The 22,101-nt window shown below is 48.1% G+C and overlaps 2 protein-coding genes across 10 annotated transcripts in view; one reads left to right on the top strand and one right to left on the bottom strand.

The window, feature by feature from the left end:
• Positions 1–4,939, top strand: part of SLC5A11 (solute carrier family 5 member 11) — a 46,358-nt gene extending 41,419 nt beyond the window's left edge. For both annotated transcript variants that reach the window (XM_041747017.1, XM_041747016.1), the window contains 4 exons: positions 1,418–1,586; positions 1,965–2,180; positions 2,834–3,002; positions 4,642–4,939. In XM_041747017.1, coding sequence (XP_041602951.1) covers positions 1,418–1,586; positions 1,965–2,180; positions 2,834–3,002; positions 4,642–4,844 — 757 coding nt within the window. In that variant the 3' untranslated portion in view covers positions 4,845–4,939. The remainder of the gene's footprint in view (positions 1–1,417; positions 1,587–1,964; positions 2,181–2,833; positions 3,003–4,641) is intronic.
• Positions 4,940–9,513: 4,574 nt separating this feature from the next.
• ARHGAP17 (Rho GTPase activating protein 17) overlaps positions 9,514–22,101 on the bottom strand; it is a 90,408-nt gene continuing 77,820 nt past the window's right edge. For 3 of the 8 annotated variants that reach the window (XM_041747199.1, XM_041747203.1, XM_041747204.1), the window contains 2 exons: positions 20,524–21,144; positions 9,514–12,753 (listed from right to left, as the gene is read on the bottom strand). In XM_041747199.1, the coding sequence (XP_041603133.1) occupies positions 12,623–12,753; positions 20,524–21,144 (752 nt within the window). In that variant the 3' untranslated portion in view covers positions 9,514–12,622. Of the gene's footprint in view, positions 12,754–17,542; positions 17,592–19,340; positions 19,377–20,523; positions 21,145–22,101 lie in introns of all 8 variants that reach the window. The other 5 variants (XR_005986607.1, XR_005986606.1, XM_041747202.1 and 2 more) reach the window with 5 other exon arrangements.

Genomic DNA, 22,101 nt, shown 5'->3' with positions numbered 1-22,101 from the left:
GGAGGCTCAGCCTCCTCTGATGGCAAAGATGAGGGTCATCTCTTTACTTTGCCAGTAAATCACACTTTCAAGAGATGTTCACTGAACATCTACTTTGTGCCAGGTGGCTGGGTGCAGAGCAGGGAAAAGCAAAGATTCAGTTTCTGCCTTCACAAAACTAAAGAGAAGATAATTAATAAGAAAGGAGAATTTAAAAAGAAATTATAACCCCAATGAGCGCTATAAGGAGGAGCAAGGAGATGTGGGGATTTAGAGGAGTTCCCAGCCTGGACTGGGTGGGACCTGAGGCATGAATAGGAATTAGCCAGGTCAAAGGGAGGAAGGGATTTTGGATACTGGGTGGGGGGAGTTTCTCTTCCAAAGTCTGCAAGGTCCGAAGTCTAATGGCGGCAGACCAGTAGGGACTGAAAGGGATGGTAGGCAAATCTTATGTAAAATACATAAGAGAGCCAGGAGACAGGATAACTGTCTAATAAGCACCTTGGGGGCCTGAGGGCTGTCTCAGGCTTGGGTTAGGGAAAGAATTCTTAAGTCTGACACCACAAACATAAGCCATAAAAGAAAAAAAAATACATTAGACTTCATCAAAAGTTAAAACCTTTTCACTTCAAAAGACATCATTAAGGAAATGAGAAGACAAGCCACAAATATGGAGAAGCTATTTGCAAGCCATGTAGCTGACAAAGGATTTGTGACCTAGAATGATCTACGAAATGAGATCATATCCCTAGAAGACGGAGAAACCATGAGGTGCCCACTAGAATGGCTATAATCAAAAAGACAAAGAGATAGAGAAATTGGAGTTTTCCTAACACTATGGGTGAGAATGTAAATGGTTCAACTGTTCAAAAACAGTTTGGTAGTTAAAAAAAAAAATTTAAACATAAAACTTTTCATATGACCGAGCAGTTGCATTCTCAGAAATGAAAACATACGTTTACATAAAGAGTCGAACACAAATGTTCACAGAACCTTTTGTTTACAAGAGTGGAAAAATAGAAACAACTCAAGTGTCTGCTGACCACTGTAGGATAAACAGTGGTGTGTAATGGTAAATCCATTACATGGAATATTTTTTGACAATAAGAATGAATGACATACTGTGATAATGCATGATGCATGGATAAACCTCGGCAACAGGCCATATATTGTTTAATCCTATTTATATGAAATTTCTAGAAAAGGCAAACTTGTAGAAACAGAAGCAGATAAGGAATACATTGTAAATGGGCACGAAGGAACTTGTTTGGAGTAATGGATGTTCTGAAACTTGATTGCGTTGCCCAGAGATGTACACTGAAAATGGGCGAGTCGTGATATGTATACTCTACCGCAATAAAGATATTGAGAAATAGAGAGAGCAGTAAGTGTCTGGGGGAGACATACTAATGAGGGGTCTCTCTCCACCTGGCACCAGGGCCTTCGTGTTGCTGCTGGTGCTGGTCTCCATCGCCTGGATCCCCGTGGTCCAGGCCAGCCAGGGGGGCCAGCTCTTCATTTATATCCAGTCCATCAGCTCCTATCTGCAGCCACCAGTGGCTGTGGTCTTCATCATGGGATGTTTTTGGAAGCGGACCAATGAAAAGGTAGCTCTGGATGAGAGCCGCCCCCCAGGTTGGCATATGACATGGGTGGCTTTACGGAGGAGTTTTGTGGATGGAGGGGTGGGAAGGGGGCTACCTGGCCTTTCGAAAGCAACCATGAGCGTTCTGTTTCAATGTATGGTGTCATGAAACAGGGAAGCTAAATTAACAAGGAATGAGTAAATTATGCATAAATGATTAGTTATGTGTGAAAGAAAGAAAGGTAAGTAGCTCCAATCCTTTTCAAGTTACTGATGCCTGTATCCCTAGGAAGGCAAGCTCTTGAGAAGCCTCGTCGAGGCTTGTTGAGATCTCCAGAGGTGCAGGCCGGCTGTCCCATAACCCTGGAAGCCTCTAAGATGGCCTTGCTCTGGTTTGCAGGGTGCCTTCTCAGGTCTCATCTTGGGCCTTCTCCTTGGCTTGATTCGGATGGTCCTGGACTTCGTTTATGTGCAGCCTCGGTGTGACCAGCCGGATGACCGCCCCTCCGTGGTGAAGGATATCCACTACCTCTACTTCTCCATGATTCTGTCTGCAGTGACACTGATCACTGTTTCCACAGTGAGCTGGTTCACGGAGCCACCCTCCAAAGAGATGGTACATTTGTGTTTGATACTATATAACCGCTGAGACCCTTTGCCACAAGCGACACAAAACTGACCCAAACTGGCCTCAACAAAGAGGGCTTGATTGTTCAGAAAGCTAGGACACCCAGGGTTGGGCTATAGGGACAGCTTGAATCAGGACAGAAGACCGTCCGAATCCATCCTTCATTTCTGCCTCAATTTTCAGGCACCACGCTCGTGGCGCTGGCAGTTTCCAGGGATGTTATCTTTTCTCATACTCCTCTAGCAAAAGCAGAAACACGTTTGTCCCAGTATTTCCGGCAGAGTTCCTGATTCCCATCGATGGAAACAGCTTGACACATGCTTACACATGAACCAGTTCATTCTCTGTGGCCAGAGAAATGCATGTGCTGAATGGCTGATGGAGGGGGTCCCCCAAAAGTCCCAGGCTAGGGTTAAGCTCTGGGGGTCCAAATGAGGGAAGGTCCCAACAGAAGTAGGGCTGCCAAAGAAAGCCAGGGGAATGGTGGGGGGTGGGGGGATGTGCATTGATTCTGAAGAGTGCAGGGAGTTGAAACTTGTTCGGACATTCAGCGACAGGGCTGGGCTGGGGGCATTCTCACACGTGAGGCTGAACACAGAGTCGAGCAGGGGACCCTAATCTGATTCATGTCTGCTCCTTAGGTAAGCCGCCTGACCTGGTTTACTCGTCATGACCCCATTGTCCAGAAGGAACAGGTGCCCTCAGCAACTCCGCTGCCTCTTACCATCTCTCAGAATGGGACACCAGAAGCCAGCGTCACCAACATCCAGCTGGAGATAGTTCAAGAAAACATATCCCAATGCCATAGCTGTGAGTTACCTCTCCTTGGTTGTGGTAGAAGCCCAGGAAGCATTAGGTGTTTAAGGGGAGATTTTTCTACCAAATCACAAGGCAGAAAATGGGCAGACTCAGAATGCTAGCATCCCCTGACCCCGAATGTCTGGGCCAGACAGTGGAAGTGGGCTCTTCAGTAAGTTGTCCATGGATGCTCAGCGGGGAGGAATAACAGCAAACACATGTTAAGAGCTTGCTAAAACACAGCACTTAATCCCCACAAAATCCCACAATTTTGGGGGAATACTACTGGCATTCTCTAAATTACCTGGTTCAAACTGGCAGCTTGCAGACACACTGTGGTTTAGCCCACCTACCATTTTAATAAAAGGTGAGTTGACATTGAAAACTCTAGAGATTTCTTTTTTTTTTTAAATTTTTATTTATTTATGATAGTCGCAGAGAGAGAGAGAGAGAGGCAGAGACACAGGCAGAGGGAGAAGCAGGCTTCATGCACCGGGAGCCCGACGTGGGATTCGATCCCGGACCTCCAGGATCGCGCCCTGGGCCAAAGACAGGCGCTAAACCGCTGTGCCACCCAGGGATCCCGAAAACTCTAGAGATTTCACATAAAATTCCAGATTTCCATCTTTCCCAGGTCTGCATGACTAACATTGTCTGGACCTTTGAAAGCAGGCACTTCAGACCTGGGCTGTGTCCTTCCATTAGCCAAGGTCCCCACTCACCCCTCTTGCCCCATGACCCTCTGGCTGTGGGCTGTCATTTATCATCACACGTGGCTTTTTACATATATAAATATACATGTGAATACAAATGTGCTGTGGATAAGTATCGATGTCAGCCTAACATGGGAAATTCAAGGATTGATCCAGAAGGCCATGTGTTTTAAGAAAAATGAGAGAATCTTTCCTGGTCCATATTTTGACAAGATAATACGCAAAGTGGCTCCCCCTGACCATCTGCCTAGCTCCAAAGGCAATGGAGCCTGCAGCCCCAGTTCTGAATGGGGAAATAGTTTCCCACAAGAGTGCCCTTCTCAGGGCACCTGGGTGGCTCAGTCGTTAAGTGTCTTTAAAAAAGAAAAGAGTGCCCTTCTCCAGGGTGCCAGGGTGGCTCAGTTGGTTGAGAGTCTGCCTTCGGCTCAGGTCATAATCCTGGGGTCCTGATCAAGCTCTGCATGGGGCTCCTGCTCAGTGGGGAGCCTGCTTCTCCCTCTCCCTCTGACCCTCCCCCCCTGCTCCTGCTTCCACTTGTACTCTCTCTCTTTCTCTCTCTCAAATGAATAAATAATAATAAAAAATATGTATCTGAAAAAAAAATAGAGTGCCCTTCTCCCTTGGGCCTCCTGTGATTGAGAGGAGGGAAGCGGAGAGCTCTGCTCCTAAACCCACCTCTGCACTGCTTACCAGCTACATGGCTTCACTCAAGTTAGTCAAGTGAGGCTCTGCTGCTTCATCTGAAAATGATGAAAAGTCTGAAAGTACCACTCTTCCAGAATTAGTCTTCCCGATTAAGGTATTCATGAATACTTTCCAGAAACAGTACTTCTGGAAAGTACTTCTCACTGTGCCCGGAACACACCTGGTTGGCCCCTCTGCGCCCCTCTCTGGGAGACATGGCCCATCCTCATGACCTTCATTTTGGGTTCTTTTAGGTGACACAACCCCCAAGCGGTCCAAAGTGGTGCGAGCCATCTTGTGGCTCTGTGGGATGGATAGCTCTGGCAAGGAGCCACCAAGCAAAGCAGAACCCGTCATAGTTTCCTTGGAAGAAAACCCCCTCGTGAAAACCCTTCTGGACATCAACCTCATTATCTGCATTAGCTGCAGCATCTTTCTCTGGGGCTACTTTGCTTAATGTGGGGCGGTGGGGGGAACCCAGGGGTCTAGTTTTTTTGTCCATGCCCTGTTTTTGTAATGAAAGAAAATCAATAATAAAGCTTTGTTTGTTTACCGTGAGGCTTCAGAGGAGTTCATGGGCCATTTTCCACATGACATTTTAGCTCTTTTCTTCTTAAAAGGGAATGGAGGGTAGAGGGCAAGGGAAAAAAGAAGCATCAAAGCTGTCTTTTCTCAAAAGGCTATTTACTCTTCTTGTCTATCCTGCAGCGCGAAGAGTGGAGAGTGGAATTCAGAGGGATAAACAAGCAGGGAGATGCACAAGACCTCGGGGCGGGGACAGCCACATCTCTGGAGATGAGCGCTGGCCTTTGGACTTTCCCCGGGCTCCCCTACAAGGTGGGAGGAGGGACCTGCAGCCCGTCACTCGCCTTCCCCTGCACCTCGTATTATCTCTGGGAAGTAGACTAGCGGTGGCTCCCTAGAATCTCGTGCTTTAGGAAAATCTATAGGGACGCCTGGGTGGCTCAGTGGTTGAGCGCCTGCCTTTGGCTCAGGGCGTGATCCCGGGGTCCTGGGATCGAATCCCGCATCAGGGTCCCCGCAGGAGCCTGCTTCTCCCTCTGCTTGGGTCTCTGTCTCTCCCTCTGTGTCTCTCATGAGTAAATAGATAAAATCTTTAAAAAAAAAAAAAAAAGAATGAAAGAAAGAAAATCGAGGAACTATGTGTATTTCCCAAGTGCTGGCATAGACCGTTTCTGCTTAATCCACACAATGCCGCGTCCTCTCAAGTGGCCAGGGATGGGCACGGGGCGGTGGGGGTTTGACCTGCAGAGCAGCCACTCTCCACACTGTAGCAGCACCCTGATTTGCTCTGGGCTCAGCTGCATTCGCCACATGCCCGGCTACGAGCCAGGGCCTGCACCTGCCCAGCCAGCACCTGCAGGGCCACACCGCGAGCAGGGATTCCGGTCCCGGGTGAACCACTGACTGGTGTGGCAGAGATGGAACCCAGCATCTCCCCCGGACCCCAATTTCCACACTTCAAAGGAACGTGGACAGGAAGCCCTGGAGCTGCCCAGCCATTGGCTTCACTTAGGTCAGTCACTCAGCGCGTCTTTGGAGTTCCGACCGATGTCCTCAGTAGCTGGGCCCAGCCTGCTCGGAGGCCCGGCTCTGCCACATGGAAGCCAGGGACAGCCGTGGGCTGGGTGAGGGTGCACCCCAGCCTCTCTGGGGAGCCCTTTGCTAACTTGGCTACTCCCCAGAGCCTCAGTAACTGGCCCCCGGCTCAGCGTCCTGCTCCAAGGGCCGAGGGCCGGGAGGGGAGGTGGCAGGCTCTGCTGGGTCTGGGCTCCTCCCCCGTGCCGCCCTTGGCCGGGCCCTGAGCCCTGGGGACCTCTGCCGCCGCTGGGGGTTCAGAAGTGCATGTCTCCAGGACGTGCAGGCCACACTGTCTCTTCCCCAGGGCCCGCTGCAGCCTCCCGACTGGCCTTCCTGCCTCCAGTCCTGCTCATCGTCCAGCCACAGGCAGAGAGAGCTAACCTGACCGGGTCACTCTTCTGCTTAGAATCCTTCAGCTACTTCCCCAAGCTCCCGGGATGAAGTCTACATTCCCTGATGGGACTTGCCCCTGATGGCTGGGCCTCTGGCTTGGACTCCGATCACTTAACCTCTTGTAGGTTAAGGCTTTCATGCTTTTCCGCCTCCGGGCCCAGCCGGGTGCCCCAGAAGTATGGTTACAAGTGTATCTGCCTTCCCTCTGCCTAAAGATCCCTTCTTCCTCTTTTTTTTTTTTTAAGGTTTTATTTATTTATTCATGAGAGACACACACAGAGAGAGAGGCAGAGACATAAGCAGAGGGAGAAGCAGGCTCTGCGCAGGGATCCTGACACAGGACTCAATCCCAGGACTCTGGGATCACGACCTGAGCCAAAGGCAGATGCTCAACCACTGAGCCACCCAGGCATCTGGATCCCTCCTTCCTCTTTGGGCCAACTCCTATTCTGGTCTCTGTTTTTTTTTTTTTTTTAAGATTTTATTCATCTATTCATAGACACAGAGAGAGAGAGGCAGAGACACAGGCAGAGGGAGAAGCAGGCTCCATGCAGGGAGCCCGATGCAGGACTCGATCCCGGGTCTCCAGGATCACACCCTACGCTGCAGGTGGCGCCAAACCGCTGCGCCACCAGGGCTGCCCTATTCTGGTCTCTGTTTAAACACCACCTCCTCCAGGAAGCCTTCTGGGATCATCCCACTCAGGCCCATTAGGACACTTTGCCTTCACAACAGGTATCACACTTTATCTTTATTTTATTTTATTTTTTAAAGATTTTATTTATTTATTCATGATAGACATAGAGAGAGGCAGAGACACAGGCAGAGGGAGAAGCAGGCTCCATGCCGGGAGCCTGACGTGGGACCTGATCCCGGGACTCCAGGATCACACCCTGGGCCAAAGGCAGGCGCTAAACCGCTGAGCCACCCAGGGATCCCCTGGTATCACACTTTATTACTGATAATTAACCATCTCTCCAACTGGACTGACAATTCCACAAGGGCAGAATGTGTCCCTCACACTGACACCTAGCACAGTGCCTGGTGAATGAAAGAATGCACGACCTCGCAAACATCATGTGGCTCCTTGCCTCATGTCCCCCAGCCACACCCCTGCCCTGGCCTGGCTGCCCAACCCCTGCCCAGGAGCCAGGATGAAGGAATACCCACTAATCCTGCATGGATTAAAAAAAAAAAAAATCCTTCATGGATTCAGTTCCCTGGGGTTGGAGCTCATGCAGTTTACCAAATGGCTTATCCAGTCACCGGGGCAACCTCAGTGCTTGCCCCCCTTGACCACAGACAGTGAGTGGTCTATAGGGCTGCCCTTAGGATCGACGCTTGCCTTTGGGAGAGGCCCCCAGTCAGTCAGCCTATCAGGCTGCTCCTGCCTCCCTAAGGATGTGTTCATCTGTCCACTGGACCCCCTTCCTCCTGCCACTTCCCCCTTAATCCCGGCCAGCATCAGCTCTTCTCTTGGTGTCTCCTGCTGCTAGTTCTGCCCCAATCTAGTTCATTTCCTGCTGTCACAGCCGGACAGATTTTTTAAAAAAATAGATTTTATTTATTTATTCAAGAGAGACACACACAGAGAGGCAGAGACACAGGCAGAGGAAGAAGCAGGCTCCATGCAGAGAGCCCGATGTAGGATTCGATCCCGGGACCCTAGATCATGATCTGAGCCAAAGGCAGACACTCAACTGCTGAGCAACCCAGGCATCCCTTAGGTGCACAGATCTAAGTTACAATCCATGGGGACTGTCACCCTCCTGCTTCCTCACTGTCTCCCCGCTGCCCCAGAGGAGGCCCTTCAGGCTTTAGCTCCCCCTCACCTCCCAGCCTCACTCCTTGCCTTCTGCTGCGGGCCCCTCTGGGTCTGGTTCCTGCAGGCTCTCATCTCACTGCCTCTGCACAAGCTGCTGATCTCCACCTCCCCGTCACTCAGGCCCGCCTCTGGTGCCCCCACAGCTCCTCCCTCGCTGCATCCTGGCTCTGTGTCCCGGGTTCCGCCCTGAGAGCCAAGGCCATGCTTGTGCGGCTAGGTTGGTTCCCCAGGGTCTGGGCCAGCGCATGAAGAGTAAGCCCTCAACATTCACCTGGAGGACACATAGCAATTATTTCTAAGACCCGACTTCAATTCTAAGGGTCCTTGTGTAAAAACACAAATGTTGAGTTTCTACCATGAAATGACAGGCAAATTTTGTGGGGTTTTTGGTCATTCAGGTAGAATTTATTGATGTGCATAAATACTCTGTTCAGATCCAAGTAGAGAGGTTCTGTACAAACAGAACCCTGCTGACATTTTTTTTTTGTTTCTTTCAAAAGAATATTTTGTTCAAATATTGCCCCACATGTGTCATTTGTGATAAGTAAGCTTTATGATGTGTTGTTTAGACCCTAAGGTGACCCTCCATGACCCCCACCTCCTGGGGTTCAGGCCCCTGTGTAATTGCCTCCCCACAATGGTGGACAGACCAACCGTCTTCTAACCAGTAGAACATGGCAGAGGTGATGGGTCATCAGTCTGTGGTTATATCACATCATGTAAGACTGTGTTACCAGTAGACTTGTCCTGGAGACTGTCTTTGCCAGCCTGATGAACTAGTGGCCACACTGGGGAAGCCCACATGCCAAGGAACGGCAGGCAGCCTCTGGAAGCTGAGGGTGTTGATGGCCAGCCAAAGCCAGGCCCTCAGGCCTTACGGTCCTACAACCACAACAACTCGAGGGAGCTTAGGTGTGGATCCCTCCTCAGTCAGTCAAACCTCCAGATGAGGCCTCCCTCGACCCTGGCCAGCACCTTGACGGCAGCCTGAGAGACCCCAGCTGAGCTATGCCTGGACTCCTGACTCACAGAAACTCGAGCTAGTGTGTGTTGTTTTAGGTTTCCAACTTTGTGGCCATTTGTCATGGAGCAACAGAGAACTGACACACCATGTATGGCTCGTCAGCACATGTGTTAATGTCAAGGTGGAGTTGGCTGGGAGGATGGGAAGAAGATAGTTTGCCTGTGGAGGCACAGGGGTCTGTACAGCTGTGTCCCTGAGTTAGCAGAAGGGGACAGCCCCTTTAGGGAATGCAACAAATAGGGACCATTGGGTTGCAAGTAATAGAAACAAACCCAAGAAAGCTACAGAGAAACAGAAGGAATTTATTGTGAGGGTATCAGGGCAGGAAGTACAGAATGGCCTCAAGAACACAGATGCATTGTAGATGGGGGAAGGGGAGCTACAGAGACCTCCCGAGAAGTGGCTTCCAGAGGGAGGTGCCCCAACAACCACCCCACTTTCTGCCTTTGATTGCATCAGAACCAGCGGTGTTGCTGTGCTAGATCTTTCCTTGTCCTTAGCTCCACCACTGTATTAGAAAGTGGAGGACACTGGTTTAGAAACATCCGTTGGTGAGCTGCTACCCCATGTGATGCAAGACTCTACACTGAGTCCCAGATGTCACTTGGGGCCCTGGGATGAATGGATGAAGAACAGGGTCTGTGAGAAGAGGGTGAAGGCTCTGGAATATGGTCACAGATCACTGTGGCCATGGCGCCCGTGGGAACGGATCTCAGGTAGAGAAGCAGGGGAGGGTCTGTCTTCAGACCTTCAAATACGAACATCTGTGGGGCTCACTGGACTCGGGGGTCCTGGGAGCTGGAGTCTCAAGAGGGGGACAAGGGTCCATCCATGTAGTCCCCAGGGAGCCAGGGCCACCAAAGCCCAGGGATTTAGTCAGTACAAACACATCTGAGCTCCTGGGGAATCACAGGGCAGGACCGAGAGGTTGGGCAGTCAGGGGCCCATGATGACCCCCGGGGCCTCCGAGTGCTGGATTGAGAATGGGCTGGATGGGTCCTAAACCCAAGCGAGGGTGGTGCGAGGAACAGGGCCTTGACTGTGGTGCTGCTGTGGTGGATCGGGGGCAGGGGAACTGGCAGAGAAGGCCTGAGCACAGAGGGCTAGAACTTTCTATGAGGAAGCATTCTGAGGGAAGGAAATGGAAACCATCCGAAGGGGCAGATAACCAGCAGCATCTTCCCAGACACCAGCACGTTCCTGGATGAGCAGGAATGGCTACTGTCAGTTTAGATGATAAGATCTCGCCTTCTCTCTGATGGTGTTAGTGCCAGGAGGGGACAGCAAGGTGGTGACTGTCCCAGCAGGGCATCATCACGTCTCTGTGGGACCCTGGAGATGCTTCCATCGTGGAGTGTGGCGGCAGCTCCGAAAGCACGCTGAGCCCCCACGCCCCACTCCAGGCCTCGCTCGCTCAAGATGGGTCGTAGTCTTGGTTTGTTGACCTGTGACACTCACACAATCAAATGGTTATCATTTTTCTTTGGATTGGAGCTGTTGGGGTTGGGAGATGTTTACACAGGAAGGAAAGTGAACACAAACATTCTTAAAATAAAGAGGGTCTGTGTTGAATGTCGGAGGCAGCAAGAAAACAACAACATGTGTGCCACTCCGTGGAGAGCATCCAGCCCGGCCCTTCCTGGTCCCCTGGCGCCCACCCCATCTCCTCGGCAAGCAGTGTCTCTGCGGAGGAAGCAGTTCCAAGGTGCCGGGGAGATGCCTCACTGCGGGCATCGGGCTCCCTGGAGGAGGGGCCCAGTGCTGACGGGTGATTGACACGGAGACCCTTGCTTTCTGCAGGGGGCTTGTTCTACGGCGCAGGGGGAGGGGGTCTGTGGAAGGAGAGAGTGAGCGTTAAGCAAATATAAACTTAAGGTACAGGGGGAAATGGGCTTATGGGTATCTATTTTTCAATGTAACTAGGACGTGCAGGAAGCACTTTGGGGGCACAGGGATCTTTGGGCTACAAGGAGAAAAAGTGATTGCCCTTTTCAAGTTAAACTTGTTCATTCACAGCAAAGGAGTGCCAGTGTCTTCTGTATTGTTCCAATTTTAATGTATGTGCTGCTGAAGTGAGCACAAGGGGCCGATGTCTTCTAAGCAAGGGACAGGTCACTGATGTGTCTGGCAAAAAACTCTACCAATGGAATGGCTCAGGGCAGCCAACACTGGCAGCGTTGTGTCCCTCTCTCTGTTCCCAATGGAAAACCAACCAAATCTGGGCCACCGTAAGGGGCTGTCCTCACAACAGCCATCCAGATTGTGGGGACTCACCCTGTGCCATCTCCCCATCCGCTCTTCCCGAGTATTTCAAACCTGGGAAGGCAGGAGCCTCCCAGTCTCTGTACCCCTGTGGGGTTGACTGTTCTCGGTGTCTCTAGGTGGACAAGAAAGGGTGTCAGGACTGGTAGGTGCAAAGGAAGAGCCCGACTACATCACATTCACTGGGGACAGTCCGGGAGGTTTCTGGGGAACCTGGTGGCTGGTGTCACCATTGTGACCTTGCTCTCCATGCCCTCAGACTTCTAGAGTCACAATCAGATCCCCAGATGTCTCACCCAAATTCCACTTGGTTAACTGACAACATGCATGCACACACATACACACAAGCTACAGTTTTGCTTCTGAGAATTATAAAGTTTTCATATAAACCACAGAATATATTTAATTCAAATTAAACATGAAACTAAAATAATGTTCGGTCCTTATCAAGTAGCAATTACATTGTTTAAAAAAAAAAAGAACAGTACATTTCTTTCTACATTCTGGCAATCCAACAAGGCACAAGTCACATCCAGTTTGCTGAGGTGACGGATCCAGCAGTCACCATCGATGCTCATGGTTTTGAGGGGGTCGGGGAGGCACGACCATACTTCATACAAAACGATTCTGCAGCAATTGTGAAAGAGAGGAACCTCCCTCCTAATCTATAAGAATGAGAGTCCAAGTAGCAGGAAGTAGGAGATTTGCATAATGAATGTATTTTATTAAATAGACAGTTCACGCGCTGCTGCTTCTTCATTCCAGATTGCCTTTTGTGTCACCCACCTTGATGGCAGTGGCAAAGCTTCCTACACGTCTCAGCAATAATACTCTTTCCATTCTAGGTACTTTTTTCTTTTTCTAATTTTTTTTTTTTTTTTTTTTTTTGGCATGATTTCTTTCCCACGTAAAGAAAGCCAACTTCTTCAAGACACAGGTCATTCAGCTTAAAGTGTCAGCCTCCACCTTCTCCTCGGGCTGTGGGGAGGCGAAGGCCTGCATGCCCATGGGCCTTCTTTTCCCTTCACTGAAAGCTCTTCACTGTTTGGTCTGCGGAGAGAAGTGTGCACCTGCCCCGGTTCCGCTCACCAGGGTGGAGGGGGTCGGGGCGGGGGTGAGGCGGCTTTCTTCACAGGGCGGTGCTTTCTGTATCATTGTCTATGTCCAACAGAATGCGTCCGGGCAGGTCTTTGCTTGCTGAGTCTGAATGCATGTCAGGAAAGGTGCTGCGAAGTGGCTCTGAAAGTCTAGAACTGGCGTCTGGACAAAAATAGGAGACATGCTGTCAACGTGTGGGAACACCCATGGGGCTGCCTGATGGCACTCGAGGAGAGAAGCTGGAGAGTCCGAGTCAGCCCATGCACACACACCTTCACTCATTACAGGCACGCTCAGCCCCTGGAAGTGGAGTCAAGCTGCTCAGACCCCAGGGCAGCCCTCAGAGATGCAGCCCTTGCGGGGAGTGTGGGGGAAGCTCGCTCTGACCGAGGAGAGGAAACCCCATTCTCACCAAGCCTCTCATGCACTAACTAAAGCCTCCTCACAGGTCAGGGCTGCATGGACAGGTGTGCCTCACAGGAGAGAGCCACCTCGTCTGGGGCCGTCCTGTGCAGTGCAGGATGTGGGGGAGCCGTCCTGGCCTTCATGCATGAGATGCCAGTGGCAGACAGCCCTCTCTCCCCCAGTGTGACAAAGATGTCTCCAGACACTCCAATGTGCCATGTCAACTCCTAGCTGACAATCACCGAGGTAGATCACCAACCTCCCCCAAATACTGATTTTCTCTTCTCCTTCTTATACTCCAGTTCCTTTTTCATGTCTTATTTATTTATTTTTGTTGTTGTTGTTTTTCATGTCTTATTATGTTGGCTGGAATTCCCTTAGAGAGAGGGCAAGTGTTAATCCTCAAGCTGTCAGTCCCTCACTCCTAAACCCACAAAAGACATCTTCACCTGTCACAGCCAGCCTCCTGGGGAGGCCAGGCAGGGAGTCTCAGATGCACTCATTCGTGACCAAGTACTTACTGAGCATCTACCTGAGAGGGCACAAGAGTGAACAAGCCAGACACAGCTTTAGTGAAGCTGGCAGTCCAATGGGGGAGATGGCCTCGAATAAAGACAAAATCATTTGCTTCTCTAGTAGGATTGTGTTCTAGCAAATTGTGAGAGCCTAGTTAGAGGTTTTAAGGCTGGCACAGGAGAGAAGGGAGATGTTCAGATCTGCTGCACTTCCACATTGCTGGGCTAGAGTGGGTGTGCTAGGAAGCTTTCCTGTTATGCTTAACAGCTGTCACGTCTGCCCTCACTGGGAGCCACTTTTGACAGTGCTTCTCTTTCACCTGCTCCTCCACACTGGCCAGTGGCAAATGCAGGTGCACTTCGCGGGGGTGAGGTGGGGGTCACTGCTTTGAGGCTGGTTCCTGCTCCTGTACAACCCTACAGTTCTGAGCTGTGAAATCTATTTACTCCCTTTTCTCACAATGGCTCCTGTGTTGGCTGACCCAGCCCTCAAAGTTTCCTATGTATCACAACTCAAGAGAAACTTCTAGATTTTGTGGAGGTGCCAAGGTGTCAGAGAGTACAATTCAGGTCTTACGATAATTGTAAAACCAACTGAATTGTGCTGCATTGTGGCATTGTCCAGTGGTGCAGTCAAGGGTGGTCTGTGTGCACAGAATAGGGATCCAAAGGTCTCAGACTTGACCTCAGCAGAAAGGAAGCCATGGGAGCAGGGACTGTGTCTGTCTTGTTCAGTGCATCTCCAGTGCCTAGAAGTGGCTTCTTACTGGCTGATTCTCAATATATTTTGTGGCTGGCCAGTTGGATGGATAGAGGATGAAGAGCCATCCAGCCCAACCATCTTCCCAATTCTCTTCTCCTATAGCCTCAGGTAGAGTAGTCATGTCTCCAAGACAAGACTAGTACAAGAAATCCATTGCAAATTCAAACCCTAACCCAATAAGACAGATGGTGCAATCAGTCAGCATCCCTTTTTAGCCCAAAGAGTTTACCAGAGACTATGGAGCTGCCATGCCTGGTGGGGGATGCGTGATGCAAAAGCACTCTACGTACTGATTAGATTTCTACTTGTTAATATGTGGATTTACATGCAAACCAACACCGATCAGCCACAGATCCTTTCCAGAAGACAAACTTTCTTTCTTTCTTTCATCACATATAAGTAATTTCTGGATTTGTACTTTCCTGATATTTTCTATTTATGATGAACACACAGAAGTTCTACACTTAGGAAAAAAAAATGTGTGGTGGGAGCATTAGGGACATTCCCTGCTTCTGCCTGCTGCCCACTCACCCTGGTTTGCCTGAGGTTGGCAGGTACTTCCCAGCCTACCCCCCTTATATGAATTATTTTTATTTTTAATTTTTTAAAGGTAGCTGATTTTATTTTTATTTATGATTTCATTATTTTTTTAAAAAAAATTTAAAAGCCCCCAACATGGGGCTTCAACTCATGACCCTGAGATCAAGAGCCACATGCTCCACTGACTGGGCCAGCCAGGCTGGCTGAACCATTTTTTAAAAAGAAGACAGCAAATCCGTTCACACACAAAAAGCAGTAAGAATCAGCATGTGTACAGAGCCAGCTTTCAGAAGGAGACTACTCTTCACTACAATGGCTTGCACCTACTGAGCAGCTCCTGCAAACCAAATGTGGTTACTAAGAGCCCCACACACATCATCATGTCAGCGCACTGGCCCCCAGGAAATGACCCCAAGGCAGCAGAGTGTCACCACAGAGGTAAGAGAGGGGGGACTCTGAGAAAATCAGCTCCTCACAGAGGATCAGAGCCAGACTGGTTTGCATGTTTTTCATTGGGATAGCCCTTTCCCTCCAACCCACAGGAGTTTGCGTCTTTGGGTGAGGGTCCAGATAGAGAAGACAGTACCTGAGGATATAATACTTGAGTCTTAAACACTCTGGTTCGTTGGAGGAAACCTTTTGGCTGCAAACTTACATAAGGCATCATTTTTCATTATATGCATTCTAAGAAGGGTTGGTCTTTGAGCATATAGCTTGGAGCTAAGGTCACATGACTGAGATTATATTAAAAAACCAAAAACCCAGCATGCTGTGTCCCCTCTGGGCAGAATGGTATCCCTAATCAGGGGCTTGGACAAATCTATCCAAGTTCCTTCCTTTTTTGTGTATCTGTTATCAAGGAAGTGGGCCCTCAGGAGCCAGAACAGGCACTCAGTAATTTAGGGTATGGTCCTAACAAGGTTTATTTGTCATTTCAACAATTTTGAATATATGCTCTAGGTTGTCCTTCAAATATGTGCTCTAGGACTGCCTTTCAAACAGTCAAAGGATATTTGGATGGCCACTCTGATAGGTAACAGACCCAAATACATCCTTGAAACTACACTTTTCCAGCACAGCCACAGGGCAAATGGACATTCCCACCTGACCAATCTGTAACTTAGCCTCTGAAAGAATGACTAACTCCTGCTCCTCGCTAGGGTGTTGGAGCCCTTCTGGTCTGGCAGAGAATTTTCAGCATTTTTTTACTATTTTAGTCAAAGGAGAGATTCTATTCAGGTCTCACTGGATATTTACCTTGACATGATTTTGATATTTGGTTATTAAAAACTAGTTATTAAACTAGTTTAATAAATAGTTATGAAAAATAAGCTGTAAGTAGAAGCAGAAGCCACTGAAATGTCCAGCTACAAGCAAAAATAAGCCTGCTTATCTTTATGCAGTCATTTGAAAAGACAGTTATAAAAACTCTATCATAACATGGGAAGGGGCATATGATGTAAAGGTAATAGAAAAAAATGCAAGATCAAAATCTATATATGCAAAATAATTATGATCACACACACCCTGGACTTTCAGGAAAAAAATGGAGAAAAAAATAGAATTATGAGTAGTGAACTTCTTCAACTGTAGAAGAGTGCCTTCTTATTATTTCTAGTTTCCAAATCTCCTTTAATATCCAGTTAATTTTTTTTTAATTTTTTTTTTTAAATTTATTTATGATAGTCACACAGAGAGAGAGAGAGGCAGAGACACAGGCAGAGGGAGAAGCAGGCTCCATGCACCGGGAGCCCGATGTGGGATTCGATCCCGGGTCTCCAGGATCGCGCCCTGGGCCAAAGGCAGGCGCCAAACCGCTGCGCCACCCAGGGATCCCTCAGTTAATTTTTTAAAATGTGTTTCTTTCAGTATACAAAAAGAGGTTAATTTCTTAAAAAGAACACTGTGATAAGAGCAGAGTGTCGAGTGTTCAAGGATGACTCGGAGAGTGACATGGCGTTACCACTGCACAGAGGATGGATGGCTCGTGGGTATTCTCAGGCTCAGGAAATACCATGAAATATTAAGAAATATCTTCTACTCCTGAGCATTGTCTCTTTAAGCCATGAAAGAACCAATATTGGGAAAACCAAGTGGCACATGAGAATCTAAATATGGATGCCAGGGTCCCAGCCCTCCTGTGTCTGGGTTCTAGAAGGCTGGGTCTGCGCATATGCATCTTTAAAGCACTGACATATGAATCTAATACGTAACTCTGAGTATCTGTTTTTTTCCAAGATAAGAACCATCATAAATAGCTACCATTTACTCAGGACCCCATGTGTATTAAGAACTGTAAGAGGTTTTCTTATTTTATCTGCTTTAATCCCTTCAGCAGAAATTCTGACAAATGTCACCCTTCTATGGATCAGCCAGCTTGTGCTGCATCTCATGTTACAGGGGGAGTGGCCATTCTGATTCAGGCATGTCCAAGTCTACAATGTCTTCTTGCTACTAGACCTCAAGCCTGCCCAGTATAGAAAAGAACAAAAGTGAGAGAAGTTACCGGGCCAGCCCTGTGGCTGCCTGTCACACGTCTGTGAACACATTTCATATTCAGAGTGATTGACAGCAAGCATGAAGGACGCCAGGCTCCTTTAGTACATGCGGTATTAGTAGGGGCGCAAGCAGGCAGGGTTAGGGTGCCCGGTTAGTAACAGGCGTTAGTGCACAAACATGATCATAAAGTAGCACAAATGCTTTGGCCAATCAGGTGCCTTTTCCTTACCATCAAATATTCCAATTTCAGTTCTTACTGAATATGGCAGGTCATACATCTAAATTATTTAATAAAATGTTGCAATTAGAACACTCTTGGCTAAAATCTATTACTTTAAAAACAGCAAGATGTAAATTCTTTTACTTTCAAAGCTAAAAGCCTTGTCACGTTTTCTATGGTAACGCTAAGGAAGAGAGTCAAGCGACACCAGGATCCCTCGGTTTCTCCCGGGCTGGTGTTGAGCTGCCACAGGTTGACTGCCTAAGCCACCTGGCAACAACACTCTCCCCCAAGAGTTTATCTGAATCCCCAGGCCTCACTTCAACTTTTTGGGATTAAATGCTCTAAACAAATAACCTATTTCTAGAAATCTGCTTGCAGTTTTCCATGTGAAAAAACATGATGTCATAAGAAAAAACAGCTTTCCAAGGAAGTTACGTTTTTTTTGTTTGTTTGTTTTGTTTTTTTTCTTCTTGAAATACTCCATGGCTGTATCCAAGAATGGTTAATAATTGGGGCTTGCTCAATACTCGTGAATCCTAAATGGTGGCCTTTTGTGTGCTCCCAGTTGGCAGTCTGGGTGATTTTAAGCCAATTAAAAGTTAATTCTGCAACATAAAGGTAATTGCTGCGACCTGGGATTGCTTGAGTTTAGGAGACTTCATAACATAGATTGGTTTTTAAAAACTTGGCTAATATCTTGAGGAAAAGTAGTTTTCATTTACAATTTTCCTGCTCTGATAATTATAAAGTACAGAGCATCATGGTGTTATAAGGGTCAATAGGATAGCTTTCTAGAATAAATACATCTGAGGTGAGAATGGTATTAAAGAACAGACATGATTCTGGATCATAGTTTTCAGTCTAAAAAGAAGGAAAGATCGAGTGTGGGAGGAGAGGCCTGGAATTTTGATGTGCCATAAGTATTGAAGTGTTAAAAGGCTCAGTGAGGGCTTGTGCATGCGGGCAACCCTGGGCTTCTGAGTTATAAGGAGTTGGGAGGGGGAACTCATGCCTGTACCCTCCTCTGAGTCTTAAAGGTTGCACTCTAGTTTCCCTTTCTGGTTTCTCCAAAAAGTCCTACTCAGACCAAAGCTGCAAATACTCTGGTGAAGTAGGCCACCAAAGGTTTGAGCTCAGCTCAGCCGATTAGAGCAATGCTGCAGGTCATGAGAGCCTTCCGGTGTCCAAATGTGGTCCCGAAGGCAGGACGCAGACGAGCATCATGGTACCCTTTGAAAAGCTCATGTGGTTTAAGAAAGCAAAATGTAAGCAGGCTGGAATGCAAAGGAATTTAGTGTAGGATCTTCGGAGGAAGATTTTTTTTTTTTGGTCCTGACAATTTCAAACATCAAATTAAGAAGCTCCATGCAGTTAACTTGCACTTAAGATACACAATTAAAAAAGTAAAGCTCAAGACACAGGGAAAGGGGACACAATTTCCTGTGCTGACTGTATCCAAGTCCTCTTTGGTTGGATGTGATGTGTCAATCAATGACAGGTAAGTCACCAAGAAGAGCAGGACCCTTTATGAAAGGCTTACCAACAAGAAAGAAGACACTTCTAGCATTCTTGTAAGAGTAGCTTGAAATCGGGTTCTCAATCTACTGACATCTACCTCTTGAATATGGAACCCTGTGGCTTGAAATGCTTTTGATGAGAACAAAAGTAATGTCTAATGCTACAGAACGGATGGCACAGGGGTCAAATAGCTGCTCCTGAGCACACGGTCAAAAGCACATATGCAAAACACGGCTAAGCAGGAGCATTTGGAGCTGTGGTGCGAGCTGCTTGGGGGGTTACACACCTTAGTCCTGGGGACCTTCCCCACCTGTGAGGGCATCTATTGGGAGACAAACAAACAAACACACCAATATGGCTTTGTTTTTTACAAATAAAAGTTGGAATGTCATCAGAAATCATCAACCATTTATAATATGTGCATTTATGCAGTATATTCCTGAAAAAAAAACAAAAGAAAGGGTTATCAAAAGATAGACTAATTGGATAACCCTCATCATTTGGGGTACCAGTTTGGAGTATACCGTTGGATCGTTTCAGCAGAGAAGTCGTGCCATACAGCTGGACAGCCCAGAAGTATATTTCAGCTTCTTCTCTAAAACTAGCTTCCCATAGAAAATTTAAAACTAAGCTGTTGTGATTCAAAGCTCCTAATTGCCATTTTAAAAACACATTGAAAAACCCCAGCCACCGCATCCTTAAATCAAATAGTGTGTTAGAGCTGTTGGGGTGGAATTTTTAAAAGGTATCATAATTAAATAAAAAGATCATATTGTGGACTGTCTGAAAAAAACCACTCCATTGGGTAGTCCACTGAAATCTGCATAATCACCACTACCTGAAACACGTTTCCATGGGAATTGTGGGAAATTCTTGATCCTTCCCTCCCTCACCACTCGAGGCTGGCACTCTGATGTGATCACGCCCTAAGACCTCCCTTCCTAGAGCATCCAAATGGGTACAAATCATGTTTTTTAAAGTTATAGCTGAAATCCTTCACTTACTACGAACATTTTTACCTTTGAAGGTAAATAATGAGGAATTCGCTAAGAAATGAATTTCATGCTCATGTGGTATAATACCTTCCATCTGAATTAGGCCATTATACTTTGAAAACTGTAAATGTAGACAGGTCTTAAACACATAATGAAACTATAAATCAGAGGCCAGCTAACTTCAAGGGCCAGGTCAGGTATTAAATATTTTTGGGCTCTAAGTACTCCAAATACTCTCGAAAGGACTATACAACTGCTACCTGAGCACTAAAGCAGCCAAAGACCATATGTAAACAAATCACAGTGGCTGCGTCCCAATAAAACTTTATTTACAAAAATGGGCTATGGGCCAGATTGGGCCAGTGGCTATAGTTTGCTGCCCCCCTGCTATAAACCAAGATCCACACGAAAGGTGAGAGTATAGAAGCACTGCAGCACGGATGGGGGAAAGGTCTGAGCTGATTTCTTACTTACCTGTCACTATTTTGGAAGCGGTGGGAGCTGCGTTGGCGAGGGCGCTGTCCCCAGCTGAGTGGGCACCGGGAGGATGGGGGGGTGGAGGCACGCTGGGCCGGTTCCTCGGCTTTGGGACTGGTCTCGGTCTCGGTAAGGTCCCGGCATGTGGCTGTGCAGTCTCAGGGTTACTCACCGGCTGGGTCTGAGAAGCTGGTAGGCTGGGGTTCTGTTTCCCTAGAGGTGGGGTACTGGGGGGCGTTGGAGTCTGGGGCGGGGTGTGAGGTGGCTGCTCCAGTCCAGGCTCACCAGGCAGGGCCCCGGGGGTGGGTGGGCCCTGGCCACTCGGTTTGATGTGCCCGGGCAGCGCGGCCTGCGTTGGGGGCTGTGGCGGTGGGTGGCTGGGAGCTTGAATCGGGGACAGGCTGCTGGAGTACCTCCGGGGTGCAGAGGGCTGTGAGGTGGCGCACGGCTGGGCTGGAGCCTGGCCTGTGTGCTGGGCGGGAGGGGAAGGGCTTCGGGTGGCTGGCTTTGGTGACAGACTGGGTGGGTGCTGAGATGCTCCTGAAGAACTCTGGCCCCCGGAATGGCCAGGAGGTGGGTTTCCTGGCTTCGGGGGTGCAGGAGCAGGTTTTTTAACAGCTGCACAGAGGGGAAAACAACTTTCAGTAAGCACAGTGCAGTGAGAGCCAACACCAGGTGAGCTTTGGTGGCAGGAAGCCATGTCGCTGCCATGCATCCCATGGAAGGATGACACCAGGAGGGTTCTTCACCTCCGTGGTCTCCCTTCCTCCTACAAGCCCAGGCCCAGTCTGACCAAGAGAATGGCAGTTAATGAACCTGAACTGAGGACATCCTTCCTTCAAAAGGCCAGAACAGCCCTCCCTCAAGCTGTCAAGGCCATGAAAACACACAGAGGGTTTTCACAGAAACTGTCCCAGCCCAGAGGAGACTCAGGAAGATGAGACAACGGGAACCTGGGATGTTAACAGTAGGAGAAGTGGGTGAGGAGAATATGGGAACAATTAGCACTGCCTCCGCAACTTCTCTGGAAATCTAATATTATTCCCAAATAAGAGGTTTACAGTTTAAAAAACAAAAAGTACTAAATATATATATATATATATATATATATATATATATATATATATATATATCCTTTTAAGATCTGTTGTTTGATTTTTAGAGATTTAATAATCTCTACACCTGATTAGGGTGAACTAATCACCCTAATTGGGGGCTTGAACTCATGACCCCAAATTCAAGAGTTGGATGCTCTCCCCACTGAGGCAGCCAGGTGCCCTGAGATCTGTTGTTTTAAAAGTTCAATATGGAAAGAATTCAGTGAACAGGGGCTGCCTCCCTACACGGAATCTCTGCCCTAAGCTCAGTGAGCTTCCCTGCATGACCTGAGAGCCTAGAAAAAATGGGGAGAAGCAAGAACAGCTGAGGGGGTGACCCCCAAACATGACTGATCTGCCTCTACCTACCATGGCTCCTTACCCTAAGCCGGCTTGTCCTTTTTTAAAAAATTTTTAAAAAAAGATTTTATTTATTTATCCATGAGAGACACAGACAGAGAGGCAGAGACACAGGCAG

The sequence above is a fragment of the Vulpes lagopus genome, chromosome 3 (assembly GCF_018345385.1).
Source record: "Vulpes lagopus strain Blue_001 chromosome 3, ASM1834538v1, whole genome shotgun sequence".
Lineage (NCBI taxonomy): Eukaryota > Metazoa > Chordata > Mammalia > Carnivora > Canidae > Vulpes > Vulpes lagopus.
This window is presented reverse-complemented; position numbering and strand designations above follow the sequence as displayed.